Raw genomic sequence first — 14,976 nt, forward strand, 5'->3', positions numbered from 1 at the left:
GGAGCCTATTATACAGAGTGAAGTAAGCCAGAAAGAAAAACACCAATACAGTATACTAACGCATATATATGGAATTTAGAAAGATGGTAACAATAACCCTGTGTACGAGACAGCAAAAGAGACACTGATGTATAGAACAGTCTTATGGACTCTGTGAGAGAGGGAGAGGGTGGGAAGATTTGGGAGAATGGCATTGAAACATGTAAAATATCATGTATGAAACGAGTTGCCAGTCCAGGTTCGATGCATGATACTGGATGCTTGGGGCTGGTGCACTGGGACAACCCAGAGGGATGGAATGGGGAGGGAGGAGGGAGGGGGGTTCGGGATGGGGAACACATGTATCCCTGTGGCGGATTCATTTTGATATTTGGCAAAACTAATACAGTTATCTAAAGTCTAAAAATAAAATAAAATTAAAAAAAAATAGACTATTAAATGTAACACAAAGCTATCACTCTGGCCTTCAAAGTTCTTACAGGTATCAAAATTTCCTGACTTGCAAAGTCCACAGAGAAACTAAAGCCTTATATCAGGCACTATTGACACACACAAAGGATTTACAATGTGCAGGTGGTACCTCTTTTTAGCACATTCTCCTGAAGCATTCATCTAGACAAATACCATCAAGTTGCATCAGAGTGGGAAAGTACATGATACTGTTTCACATGTCACTTTCACAGGGCTAAAGTTTGATACATCCAATCCTTGAGCCCCAGGAAGTCTTCCCTGCCCACTGACTACCATTGCAGACACCTGGCATTTACTTTTGATAGCTTATGGTGAACGATGTTGGATTTGGAATCTCTGAAGAAGATTTAGCTTCAGGACCAGGGACCAGGCTTGATCACTCAAGAGCTTATGTGTAGCAGAGTTTTATTAAAGCATAAAAAGGGACAGAGAAAGCTTCTGACATAGACATCAGAAGGGGGACAGAGAGTGTCCCCCTCGCTAGTCTTAGCAAGAGAGCTATATACTTTTTCAATTGGTTATTACAGTAAATCAAAAGAATGTCTCAAGTTTGTAAAGGTCTTACCAGACCTGCTCCCACAATATACATTTTAAGATAGCAGGATTAGAACTAACAATAGAAAAAAAGGAAAGATATACCCATCTGAATGCAGAGTTCCAAAGAATAGCAAGGTTCTTCCTTTTCTCCTTTGCCTTTCACTTCTCTTCTTTTCTCAGCTATTTGTAAGGCCTCCTTGGACAACCATTTTGTCTTTTTGCATTTCTTTTTCTTGGGGATGGTCACTACTTGATGGTCACTTTTCTTGATCACTGCTTCCTGTACAATGTCTCAAACCTCTTTTCATAGTTCTTCAGGCACTCGGTCTGTCAGATCTAGTCCCTTGAATCTACTTGTCACTTTCAAAAGTTCCAAAGAATACCAAGGATTAAAAAAAAATCCTCACTGTCAATACAAAGAAATAGAGGAAAACAACAGAATGGGAAAGACTAGAAATCTCTTCAAGAAAATTAGAGATACCAAGGGAACATTTCATACAAAGATGGGCACGATAAAGGACAGAAATGGTATGGACCTAACAGAAGCAGAAGATATTAAGAAGTTGCAAGAATACACAGAAAACTATCCAAAAAAGATCTCCACGATCCAGATAACCATGATGGTGTGATCACTCTCCTAGAGCTAGATATCCTGGAATGCGAAGTCAAGTGGGCCTTAGGAAGAAGCATCACTATGAACAAAGCTAGTGGAGGTAATGGAACTCCAGTTGAGTTATTTCAAATCCTAAAAGATGATGCTGTGAAAGTGCTGCACTCAATATGCCAGCAAATTTGGAAAACGCAGCAGTGGCCACAGGACTGGAAAAGGTCGGTTTTCATTCCAGTCCCAAAGAAAGGCAATGCCAAAGAATGTTCAAACCACCACACAATTGCACTCTAGCTTGGTCCTTGGAAGAAAAGCTATGACAAACCTATAGACATTACTTTGCCAACAAAGGTCTGTCTAGTCAAAGCTATGGTTTTTCCAGTAGTCATGTATGGATGTGAGAGGTGGACTATAAAGAAAGCTGAGAGCCGAAGAACTGACCCTTTTGAACTGTGGTGTTGGAGAAGGCTCTTGAGAGTCCCTTGGATTGCAAGGAGATCCGACACACTAGCAAAGTAAATTTAGGAGATGCTCAAAATTCTCCAAGCAAGGCTTCAACAGTACATGAACAGTGAACTTCCAGATGTTCAAGTTGGATTTAGAAAAGGCACAGGAACCAGATGTCAAATTGCCAAAATCTGTCAGATTATAGAAAAAGAAAGAGAATTCCAGAAAAACATCTTCTGCTTTATTGATTATGCCAAAGCCTTTGACTGTATAGATCACAACAAACTGTGGAAAATTCTTAAAGAGATAGGAATACCAGGCCATCTTACCTGCCTGCTGAGAAACCTGCATGCAAGTCAAGAAGTAACAGAACCAGACATGGAACAACAGACTGGTTCCAAATTGGGAATATTGTTACCCTGCTTATTTAATTTATATGCAGAGTACATGATTAAGAATGCTGGGCTGGATGAAGCACAAGCGGGAATCAAGATTGCTGAAAGAAATATCAATAACCTCAGATATGCAGATGACACCACTCTTATGGCAGAAAGTGAAGAACTAAAGAGCCTCTTGATGAGAGTGAAAGAGGAGAGTGAAAAACTGGCTTAAAGCTCAACATTCAGAAAACTAAGATCATGGCATCTGGTCCCATCACTTCATGGCAAACAGATGGGGAAACAGTGGAAAACAGTGGCTGACTTTATATTTTGGGGCTCCAAAATCACTGCAGATGGTGACTGTAGCCATGAAATTAAGACGCTTGGTCCTTGGAAGAAAAGCTATGACAAACCTAAAGACATTACTTTGCCAACAAAGGTCTGTCTAGTCAAAGCTATGGTTTTTCCAGTAGTCACGTATGGATGTGAGAGGTGGACTATAAAGAAAGCTGAGAGCCGAAGAACTGATCCTTTTGAACTGAGGTGTTGGAGAAGACTCTTGAGAGTCCCTTGGACTGCAAGGAGATCCAACCAGTCCATCCTAAAAGAAATCAGTCCTGAATATCCATTGGAATGACATGCTGAAGCTGAAATTCCAATACTTTGGCCACCTGATGAGAAGAACTGACTGGAAAAGACCCTGATGCTGGGAAAGATAGAAGGGAGGAGGAGAAGGGGATGACAGAGGATGAGATGGTTGGACAGCATTACCGACTTGATGGACATGAGTTTGAGCAAGCTCTGGGAGTTGGTGATGGACAGGGAAGCCTGGTGTGCGGCAGTCCATGGGGTCCCAAAGAGTCGGACACAACTGAGCGACTGAATTGAACTGAATTGAAGAGTTTAAGAGAAAACATGTCCTTGAGCAAGATGAGTTGTTTTGTTGTGCAATCATCAGCTCTGGGCTTAAAGAAAAAACATTGTCCTTTTCTCCTCCTTGAGAACTTCAGAACCCTATCTCTTCCTCAAGAGCCCCAGACTCCTTTCTCCTCCTCAGACACCGAAGACTTCTTATCAACCTACCTAAGAATTGACTCTCCCACTTTCATCCAATATCTGATGTCCTAGTCCACTGATCAAATGAGCAAGTCAACACTGCAAAGGTAACTATCCTCAAGGACTCAAGTTTAATAAAGGCTACCAAGAGCAGCACACACACTATGACAGGTGCTGTAGCTACCTTTTCGCTCCTACAGTTTGTTCTTTATCTCTACTGACTGCTCACAGCCTCAAAGAAATAACAACGTTTCAAGAAATAAAAGGACAATTACCTTGAGTTGTAATATGTATTAGAAAAGCTTAACTTTCTGGGTAACTAAAGACTAGAACACTACTGACACTGAGCTCCTAAGAATAGGGCCTAGATATTGGTGCTGATTCACAAACAAAAAAAATCCTATGTGATAGGCACTGCTAAACAGGGGGTTCTGCCACAGACCCAGGCAAGGGAAGTCATTCAGAGCTGTTTCAACTGAGAAAAAAGCAAAACACAATATTCCTATAGCTTGGGTAAACAAATAGAAATCACTTTAGAACTTCATTTTCTTTCAATCATTTCCCCACAGATATGTACACTATCAACAAAGTTATCAGCTCCTCTAGGTCTGATATTCTAGACTAGACTTTTTTAATGCAATTAAAAATAGTAATAATACACTGATGGGTTTAAATATAAAATAGTTTTCTAAAATGAAAACAATTTTACTTCAGGAAGCTACAGCTAAAATAAATGATATAAGCCAGGCCAAAAGAACTTTCATAACCAACTTGTCCCAACAAAGTCTGTATCATTGCAGGCCTGGATGTTCTCCTTCCCCATCTTGGGATTTAGCTGCTCTCTTCCTAATGTGACCAAAACCAACCATGAATAGCCTGTGACTTTTCTAAGGCACCCTACTGCTCGTTTAACTTGGTTTAGGATCTTACTAATTTGTTTTTCTAAAGAATTTACAGTTTTTAACAGGTAATTATAGCCTGCTAATAATAAAAACAGTAATAAACAACAACCACTTTTTCAAAGTCTACTAATTAAACAGGCATTGCAGTAAACACTTTAACAGTAACAAATAGTTGAGTGCCAAATTGAAGGTTCTATGCCATACATTTTATATGTATAATCTTTTACAAATAAAATGAGTTATTTGAGGCTGCTGGGGAAAAATTGTCAACACCCCTGTCTAAGGCCAATACTTCCACATGTACTTAGATGGCCTCCATTTTTGCTTAATTAAGAATATTCCAGCAGTTGTTCTCTCCACTCCTGCATCGACATCTCCTTGGTTACTGGATAATTTCACTGACATACAAACAAGATATATCTCCTATTTATACTTTGAAAAGAGAGAAAAATATTCAACTCCATTACCTTTCCAGGTATCACCAAATTTCTAAAATCCTCTTTTCAGCAAATCACTTTGAAATAATAGTATAGACTACCTCCTCCCCAAAATATCAGAAAAGAAATAAGAATAATTAAATGAAACTCTGTATGTGCTTCACTTACCTTTAACAACTGTTAACATATTGCTACATTGCTTTTTTTCCTCTATTCTCTTTACCTCTCATTCGCTCCCTCTCTTGCTCTAACACATACACACACACACTTTGTGTTAATTAACTGAATCATTTGAAAGTCAGCTATAAACATCATAATAATTCCTCTCTCAAATACTTCCACAATTAATGTCCTTGCTGTAAGAACAAGGAACAACCACAAAATTGTCACACTAACAAAGTTTAACATTGGCACCTTTTCATCAAAAGAAAAGTCCACATTCAAATTTCCTTAATTGTCCCAATAATATCCTTCAACTATTTTAAAAAATCCAGGATCCAACCAAAAATCAATCAAGAACTACATTTATTCACCAGGCCTCTTTTCTCCAACAATCTAGAACATATCCTTAGTGTTTGTGGTCTTTTACAACTTCAACATTTTTGAAGAGTTCAGGCCAGCAGTTTTACAGATTATCACCTCAATTTGAGCTTTTCTGATTGCTTCTTCACACATTAGATTGAAATTAGACATTTTAAAAAATACAAATAGTACAGCGCTAATACTGTCTCCTATTCTGTCTTGAATCCATTCAAATCAAGCTTTGGACCCACCTCTGATCAATGTCACTTGCCAAGGTCACCAATTGGGTCTTCCCTATTACTAAACTCAAAAATCAATTCTTAGTTGTCATTTTACATAGCCTTGACACTTTCTTCTGGCTTTGGAAACACCACTCTCTCTTGGTTTTATTGCAACCTCACTTGGATGTCCTTTCTCAGGCTTCTTGACTGACATATTCTCCTTGTCTCCTACTAAGTAAATGCTGAAGAGGCCCAGGGCTCAGTCCTTAGATCTCTTTTATGACTAGATTCAGTAACTCAACAGGTCAGTGCTTCTCATACTAGCTGTAATGAAGGACCAAGTGAAATTTCCATCCATTTATAAATCATCGCAAAACACAACAAATATAAAATAACAGAAAAATGATCAAATGCTTGAAGGTCACAACAATGTCAAATTGTTTAAACTTCTGTACTAAAGCAGTTCATTGATCACCTGTCAGTTGACTACACTTAAGTAGCACTTCAGTAGTTTATCTCATTCAATCCCATAACTAAAATCATCATCTATTAATATATGCTGTCAATCCCTAACTATATAATTCCTGATCATATCTCACCCTTGATCCCCAGGATTCACATACGCAATCTCTTTATCAACACTCTTTCTTGAATGTCAAGCAAGCACCAAAGTTGTGATTCCTCCAAAAACCGCCATCCTGCCCATCCCAAGAGCAACAATAACAACGACAAAAAATCCCTGCTCCACTCACAATATTCTCGATCTTGTAAATGGCAACCATATGCATCTTCCTACTCAGCCTTAAAACCTCACCATCAACCTCAATCTCTCTTTCTCATATACCAAAATTAACTATCAGCTAATATTGACAGTTCTCCTTTTATACATCCAGAATCCCTTCACTTCTCACCATCTAAGCTGCTACCACCCTGGCTAAGTAGTCATCATCTTGACTGAATTTTGTAATGGTATCCTCACTTACTTTCCAGCTTTGACTCCTGCTCTCCCTACAGCCTGAGAAACCAGTGACCTTGTTAAAACCTAAGACAACTACTCAATAACGCTGCTGGGACAACAGCTATGGACATTCAAAGGAATGAAATCAGACCCTTACCAATACCACATATAAAAAGTAAGGTACCCTTACTTTCCTGATTTCTCTATTGAAGATGCTAAGTCATCCTCTGCCATCTACTGCACACACTATACAAAGACATGCCCAGCTCTCTGTAGAAGAGGTACCATGGAGCTACCATTATCTGGGAAGATGACTAAGCACAGAGTTCAGATAAAGCAGTCATTTCATTTACAAGTGAAGCATTTCAAGCCTAGAAATGATAGTTCCTGTTAAAACCATATATGACTTGTTAGTGGCAAAGTACAGATTAGCATCCATGTTTCTAAGATTCCTTCCAGAGTAAAATTCTTTCTACTCCTCTAATACTAATGATTTTTTAAATTAAATTATTGTTCTGGTTAACTTAACTCTAAGTTCCCAAAATAGAGAAATGTATCTAATTGAAGCTTATAACCTCAGAACTTAAGAGCAGTGCCCAACAAACAGCAGGTATTAGTATGAATTTATTGAATGAACCACTGTTTAAATGTGAGTTAGTGTATTAAAAAGTATTTCTGGATAATTTCCATGGCAATCTAGTGGTTAGGAGTCAGTACTTTCTCTGTCAGAGCCCGAGTTCAATCCCTGGTCAGGGAACTAAGATCCTATAAGACACTCGGCATGGCAATATTTAAAGGTAGTTAGGAGAAGGAAATGGCAACCCACTCCAGGATGCTTGCCTGGAGAATCCCAGGGACGGGAGCCTGGTGGGCCGCAGTCTATGCGGTTGCACAGAGTTGGACACAACTGACGTGACTTAGCAGCAGCAGCAGAATAAGCCTAACTTTAGATACTACTAAAATAACCAAGAAATGTCTCTAAAGCTAAATTGATCTAAAATTTCCTCCAGTTTCAAACAAAAATCACTTTCACAGGATATGCTTCCTTCTCTGCAAACTATTCATTAGAGGTATACATTCCTGAAAGAAGTGACTCATTTCACCTAACCTGAAGCAAAGGCAAAGCTCCGAGAACTTCCAAAAAAAGGAACCTAAAGAATAAAAAAATGCCAGAAATAATAGGAAAGTCACCAAGTACAAATATTTGCTGAATGTGATGCTGAAAAGTCACTCTCTTTCAATTATATATACCCACTCAGTGCATCATTAAGTGGACCTGTTAAGAGTCCTGGCAGCACTCCTGCCCAGTTTTTAGAAGACTCAGCACACCTGAGAACCCAGAACCGAGATTCCCTGCTAGAAATACGGACAGAAAGGTGACTCTTAAATAATAAAATATATCCAAATTTAATCTAATATATTTATAAGAATTCTGAAAGTAACATACACTTAAACTAAAAAATGAAGCACTATCACACATATTGTCTTTCTAATAACTATTTAAAAAGAAGAAAAACAGGTATCCAAATGTTCATTCTATAGATAGAGCAACTGAGATGAAGCAATTCCTCTACAGTACAAAGTTAATTAAGTGGCATAGCCAAGACTGAGCCCTAGGAGTTTCTGACTCATAACTCAAGTCTCTTTGATATCAAATACCAGTGAGCTTTCATAAAGCAGCCAGAAGGGCTTTGTAAGAATCTCAGAGGATAATTTAATCATTAGAGCATTGTTACAAAGCAAAATCCCAGAAAGACAGTAACAGAAAAACCATGTGTTTCACACATTTTTAAATGTATACGATGTATAAAGTACACTTAATAAATATATATGAATACTGTTGTGTCCTCCTCCATAATTATGCCTGATGTATTTCTGTAAGGAAAAATTTCAAAGCCATTGTTTTAACATAGCCCTATTTCCTTACTGTTTCTCAAATTTGGTTTCTCAGCAAAATCACGGTGGGTGTGGGTGCAGGGGCAAAAAAATATAGGCTCTTGGGCCTCAACATGGAGATTTTAATTTAAATAAATTCAGAATCGGCATTCTAACTGCTTTTTATCATTTAAATGTTTTTTTTAATCTGCATAATAAGCATTCTAAATGATCCTGATTAGCCAAATCTGCAGTACTACCTCCAAAAGAATTCTTGAGGGAAAAAGCAGGCCAAGAAAATATTAGAAATTAAAATCCTGGGACAAGGATCATTAATGAATTTCCCTGGGCCCTGAAGCCAGAATGGAACAAACAAGTAAACAACAGCCCTATTCCAACCGTGATCCCAAACTTAGCCTTTGCTTGCCTCAACTTGTTGACCTCTCCCTAGTACCATTTATGGGACAGACGCAGATGTTAAGAGCTTCAATTTCAATATTCGCAAAAAGCATAACTACTAAACTCAGTAAACTCCAGAACACAAGCCTAAGACTGTGATGGGTATTTAATTGGCGGCTTTCCCTCAAATGTTAGACAAAAATTGACATAGAGTAGAGGATTTGAGGTAGGGAGTGATGAGGGAGAGTGGAAGAGCTGACCTAGTGAGAGAAGTTGGCTGGTCCACTGGTTTCACTGGCCCAGAAGAGAGTCCACAAAAAAATATACTCATGAATAAGAGTTCTCTGAGTGATACTGAAAACAGTCCCTAGGAGGGATTCCTAACCAGGAGATCATAATTGCAATCATAATCATCTACTTACAAGCTGCCTCTTCTTGGAAGGCTCAGCTCCTTCTGAAAAACAAAACACAAACACAAGTCAGAGAGAAAGAAGAACCCATCTCAGTCCTAAAAGTCTGTGCTCTATGTCCTAGAAGATTTATAGCATCATTTTAATAATGGCAAAAACTCACTAAGCTCTAAAAAATAACATTTTCCTTTGTCTCTTAAATTTTAGTGAAATAATAAAATTTAAGCAGTCTGGCTAACTATCATCTCCTCATTCTTCTTGCTGAAAATGTTTCACAGAACACCTGCAGCAATTTCACCACTAGATGGAACCAACAGGCCAGTGTAGGTTTCAGGTACTCACTGGGCCAGCCATCAACTGCTGATAAATTGTGAAGGATTTGTATTAGTCATGGGTATGAAAGGAATGAAATGGAATGTTTTCTTTAATTATAAAATATTTTAAACAAATAAATTATAGAAAATACAATAGAGATTGATGATACACACCGCTGGCATGAGAAATAACCCCTACAATAGAAGTTGGGCCCCTGTGACATGCTTTCCAAATTTATCAAGTCCCACCTCCCACTAGTCCCCACTTAACAACTATCTTAATTTTTTGTTTATCTTTTCCATATATGTCTTTTTTATTATATATATCCTTAAATAATTACTAGCATTGTTTTATATATTTTTAAATTATATACTTACAACACTGCATATATTCATCAGCTCACATCAATCTACACTATAATTAGGAGACTCACCCATGTGAATATATTTCACTTTAGTTCATATAGCTATAGTACAGTGGTCCAATCCATAAATTTTTATAATATTTATTTATTGATTCTCCAGTAAATGGAAACTTAATTTTCTTTCCATGTTTTTCTTCTCCAAAAAGAAAATGCTCCTATAAACATACTATACGTGTTTTGTCATCCACATGTATAAAAAGTTTCTTGGTAGTATACACTTAGATGTGGCATGAACTGAGTCAGAAATTGCTTCCAAAATGATGATACCAATTTACCTTCCCCTCCAATCCAAATGTTCAAGCTGGATTTAGAAAAGGCAGAGGAACCAGAGATCAAATTGCCAACATCCGCCAGATCATCAAAAAAGCAAGAGAGTTCCAGAAAAACATCTTTTGCTTTATTGACTATGACAAAGCCTTGGACTGTGTGGATCACAACAATCTGTGGAAAATTCTTAAAGAGATGGGAATACCAGACCACCTTACCTGCCTCCTGTGATATCTGTATGCAGATCAAGAAACAACAGTTAAAACTGGACATGGAACAACAGACTGGTTCCAAATTGGGAAAGGAGTATGTCAAGGCTGTATATTGTCACCCTGCTTATTTAACTTACATGCAGAGTACATCATGAGGAACACTGGGCTGGATGAAGCACAAGCTGGAATCAAGATTGTCTGAAGAAATATCAATAACCTCAGATATGGAGATGACACCACCCTTATGTCAGAAAGCAAAGCACTAAAGAGCCTCTTGATGAAAGTGAAAGAGGAAAGTGAAAAAATTGGCTTAAAACTCAACATTCAGAAAACTAAGATCATGGCATCTGGTCCCATCAATTCATGGCAAATGGATGGGGAAACAATGGAAACAGTGACAGACTTATTTTGGGGGGCTCTAAAATCACTGCAGATGGTGACTGCAGCCATGAAATTAAAAGATGCTTGCTCCTTGGAAGAAAAGCTCTGACCAACCTAGACAGCATATTAAAAAGCAGAGACATTACTTTACCAACAAAGGTCCATCTAGTCAAACCTATGGTTTTTCCAGTGGTCATGTATGGATGTGAGAGTTGGACTATAAAGAAAACTGAGCACCGAAGAAATGATGCTTTTGAACTGTGGTGTTGCAGAAAACTCTTGAGAGTCCCTTGGACTGCAAGGAGATCCAACCAGTCCACCCTAAAGGAAATCAGTCCTGAATATTCATTGGAAGGACTGATGCTGAAACTGAAACTCCAATACTTTTGGACACCTGATGCGAAGAACCAACTCACTGGAAAAGACCCTGATGCTGGGGAATATAGAAGGCAGCAGGAGAAAGGGATGACAGAAGATGAGATGGTTGGATGGCATCACCAACGTGATGGACATGAGTTTGAGTAGGCTCCGGGAGTTGATGGACAGGGAAGTGTGGCGTGCTGCAGTCCACGGGGTTGCAAAGAGTCCGACACGCCTGAGCGACTGAACTGAACCAACACTTTCTAAGAGTTCTCCTTTCCAAACCTATCTCCCAAACTCCCGACACTTATAATAATCAATTGCCTTCTCAACATCTCAACTCCAACATGTCCAAAACTGAACATGTCGTCTCCACCAAAACGGGCTCCAACTACAGCCTGTTCATATCTCAGATGATGGTAATTCTTTTCTTCTGCTGTTCAGACCAAAACCCTGAGCATCTGGACTCCTCTGTTTTTAACCTACACCACATCCCATCCAACAGCAATTCTTAAGTGCTTTAAATTTAAAATACAGTCAGAATACAATGATTTTTCTCTGTCTCCAAAGACAAATGCTTACACTCTCTTAAAGAAAAACCTTGGATTTAGTCATGTTTCAGAAATCAGAATTGGGAACAGGTAATAGCATATACACACTCATACACATACACACACGTATAATATAAAACACCCTCAACAAAGACTAGGTCACCAACAAAACACATCAGACAAATCAACATTTCTCCAGTTAAATGTATGAGGACCACAATAAATATGATAAAAACTCTAGAATCTCAATTCAGGTTTGTCACCAGAAGAGCTCAAATGAGGTCATGTTTTACTGTTAAATGGGTTACAGAATCTCTTGGGTTTTGCTATTGTGATCTAAGGACTGATGGTCCTCACCCCAGCCTCACAACTGTCTCCCAATTGGTATCCCATTCCTGCTTCTATCCTTACCCCTCCACGGTCTAGTCTCAACATAACAATGATCCTTTTAAAGGTCAGTAAGGTCACAACACTCCTGCTCAAAATCCTGGAATGGCTCCCCATTTCATTCATGAATAAAAGTCAAGACCTAGCTAGATAACCCACCTCCCCTCCCCAGTATCTCTCTGACCTTCTCTCTCCAGTCCACTTGCACACCTTGATCCAGCCACACTGGACTCTATTGTTTGTCAGACACATCAAGTATTCTTCTGCCTAAAGCCTTGTGCTTACCTGTACACTCTGCCTAAAATGCTCCTCTTCCCTGGCTAACCCCTGTGACCTTCAAATCTCTTGGCTCAAGTTTCACCTGAGTTCTTAATGAAGCCTACTACCCTGACAGCTCTATATATTACAACTTGTTTTCCACCCCCCCTCACCCTCCTACTCCACTCTACTTTTATAACCTACACATCTTCAATACACCTATCACTTCTAAACGTACTATGTAATTTACTTGTTTATTATGTTTATTGTTCATTTTCTGTCTTTACCCACTAGAATCTAAGCTCCATGAGCACAGGGATCTTGTCTGTTTTATTTACTAATGCATCTCAATGACTTAGGACAGAGACTGGCAAGTAGTACAATAGATGCTCAAAAAGTATTTGTCGAACAAACGATTTCACATATTCTCCAATACCTGATATTTGTTAGACTGTTTAATTTTGTTTAATCTAATGGCTGTGATCATATCATATATGGTTTTAACTTGCATTTCCCATAATTACTAGTGAAGCTAAACAATGTTTTATATGGTTAGGTCATTAGGGTTTCCTCAACTGTGAATTACCCACTTACAGTGTTCACTTGGTATCAGTGGGGAATTGGTTCCAGAACTCCCAGCAGATAACCAAAACCTGCAGATGTTCAAGTCCCTTAGATAAAATGACACCACACATTATAGTCAGCCATCTGTATCTATGGTTGGGGGACCCACCAAGACACAGGGCCAAGTCTGTATCCTTGGCCGATTTTTCTATTAGATTTTCTTTTTTCTTATCAGGTTATAGGCATTCACCTGACATATTCTGGATACTAATTATTTGTGGACTGTTGTTCAGTAGCTAAGACGTGTCTGACTCTTTGCGATTGCAGCACTCCAGGCTTCTCTGTCCTTCACTATCTCCTGGAGTTTGCTCAAATTCATGTCTACTGATTCAGTGATGCTATCTAACTATCTCATCCTCTTCTCCTTTTGCCTTCAATCTTTCCCAACATCAGGCTCTTTTCCAATGACCTGGTTCTTCACATCAGGTAGCCAAAGTATTGGATTTTCAGCATTAGTCCTACCAATGAATATTCAAGGTTGCTTTCCTTTAGGAATGACTGGTTGGATCTCTATTATATTCATTGAAAATGTCCTCTTAATCTTTTTATTTTTTTAATGGAGTCATCAAAGAATTTAATTTTTATACCATCCATTTTATCATTCTCCTTTATGTTATGTTTTTACATATAAGAAATATATCCCTGACACACAGAGCCATGAATACATTTACTTATATTTTCTTCTAAAAGATTATAGGTTTACTTTTCACACTAAGTCTGTGAATATACTTGGAACTTATTTTTACATATGGAGGGAGATAAAAATTCTCAAAATTTGTATAGTGAACATCCACATACACACCCACAATCCAAACTGTACAACTGTTAAAACTTTGTGATTATTTTCTTTGTCACATATTTAGCCATCTACCCACCTGTGTTTTTTTCTTTTCTTCTTTTTTTTTAATGCATCTCAAAGTAGACTATAGACGTCAGCACATACTTCAGCATGTATATCATGAACTAGAATCCAGTATTTGTTTACAACTGTTTCACGATGTTGGTTTTTTTTCCTTAAGGTAAACTTACAAACACTAAACTGCACAAATCTTAGGTGTATCAATCAATAAGTATAATTGTATACACTCAGGTAACCTAAATCCCTACCAAAGTATAGAACATTTCCATCACTCCAGAAAGTTTTATCATATATTTTCTTAGTAAATCCCCAATAAAGCACTATTCCCTCACCCCAAGCAAATACAATTCCTATATTTTCACCATAGACTTTTTTTTTTCAGAGCTTCATATGAATGGAATTATACAAGTATGAACCCATTTATATAAGGCTTATTTCATTCAGCATAGTGTTCAGAAATACATCCATGTTCCTGCATGTAACAGAAGCAATATCCAATCATATTAATAGAACATATTTTATTTATCCTTTCTCCTACTAATGGACATTTGGATGCTATTCAGGTTTTAGCTATTAACACTCCTGTACAAGTCTTTCACAACAGGCATGTATCTCATTTATCTTGAGTAAATGAAAGTGTGATTGCTGGGTTATAGGATTGGTGTATGTTTAGTTTATAAGAAACTACTAGATCTTTTTCTAAAGTGATTGTATTAATACTATGTTATACTTGTATTAACAATGTATGGGAGTTTCTATTGCTTCACATTCTAGCTAATATAGATTACCCTCACTAATAACATAATTGCTCACATTCATGCCACTTACATGATGTCAGTATTTTAAATTTTAACCATTCTTGTGTGTATTGGTATCTCACTGTGGGTTTAATTGACATTTTCCGGATGAATGTCGACCATGTCACGTGCTTATCAGTCATCAGTACATATTCTTGTATAAAATAGTTTGCCCCCTTTATAAGTGAACGGTTTATCTTTTTACTATTGAGTAGAAGAGGTCCTCATATATTTTAGATATAAGTCCTTTGTTAGATACTTTGATAAATATTTTCTCCCAGCCTGTGGCTGGCCTACTGGAGTTATCAATTGGTGTCTT

At 37.9% G+C, this 14,976-nt stretch overlaps 1 protein-coding gene across 4 annotated transcripts in view; it reads right to left on the reverse strand.

Moving 5' to 3' along the window:
- Positions 1 to 14,976, reverse strand: part of MAST2 (microtubule associated serine/threonine kinase 2) — a 212,193-nt gene that overhangs the window by 111,974 nt on the left and 85,243 nt on the right. For all 4 annotated transcript variants that reach the window (XM_055586011.1, XM_055586010.1, XM_055586009.1 and 1 more), the window contains exon 4: positions 9,235 to 9,266. In XM_055586011.1, coding sequence (XP_055441986.1) covers positions 9,235 to 9,266 — 32 coding nt within the window. The remainder of the gene's footprint in view (positions 1 to 9,234; positions 9,267 to 14,976) is intronic.

This window comes from Bubalus kerabau, chromosome 6 (assembly GCF_029407905.1).
Source record: "Bubalus kerabau isolate K-KA32 ecotype Philippines breed swamp buffalo chromosome 6, PCC_UOA_SB_1v2, whole genome shotgun sequence".
NCBI lineage: Eukaryota > Metazoa > Chordata > Mammalia > Artiodactyla > Bovidae > Bubalus > Bubalus kerabau.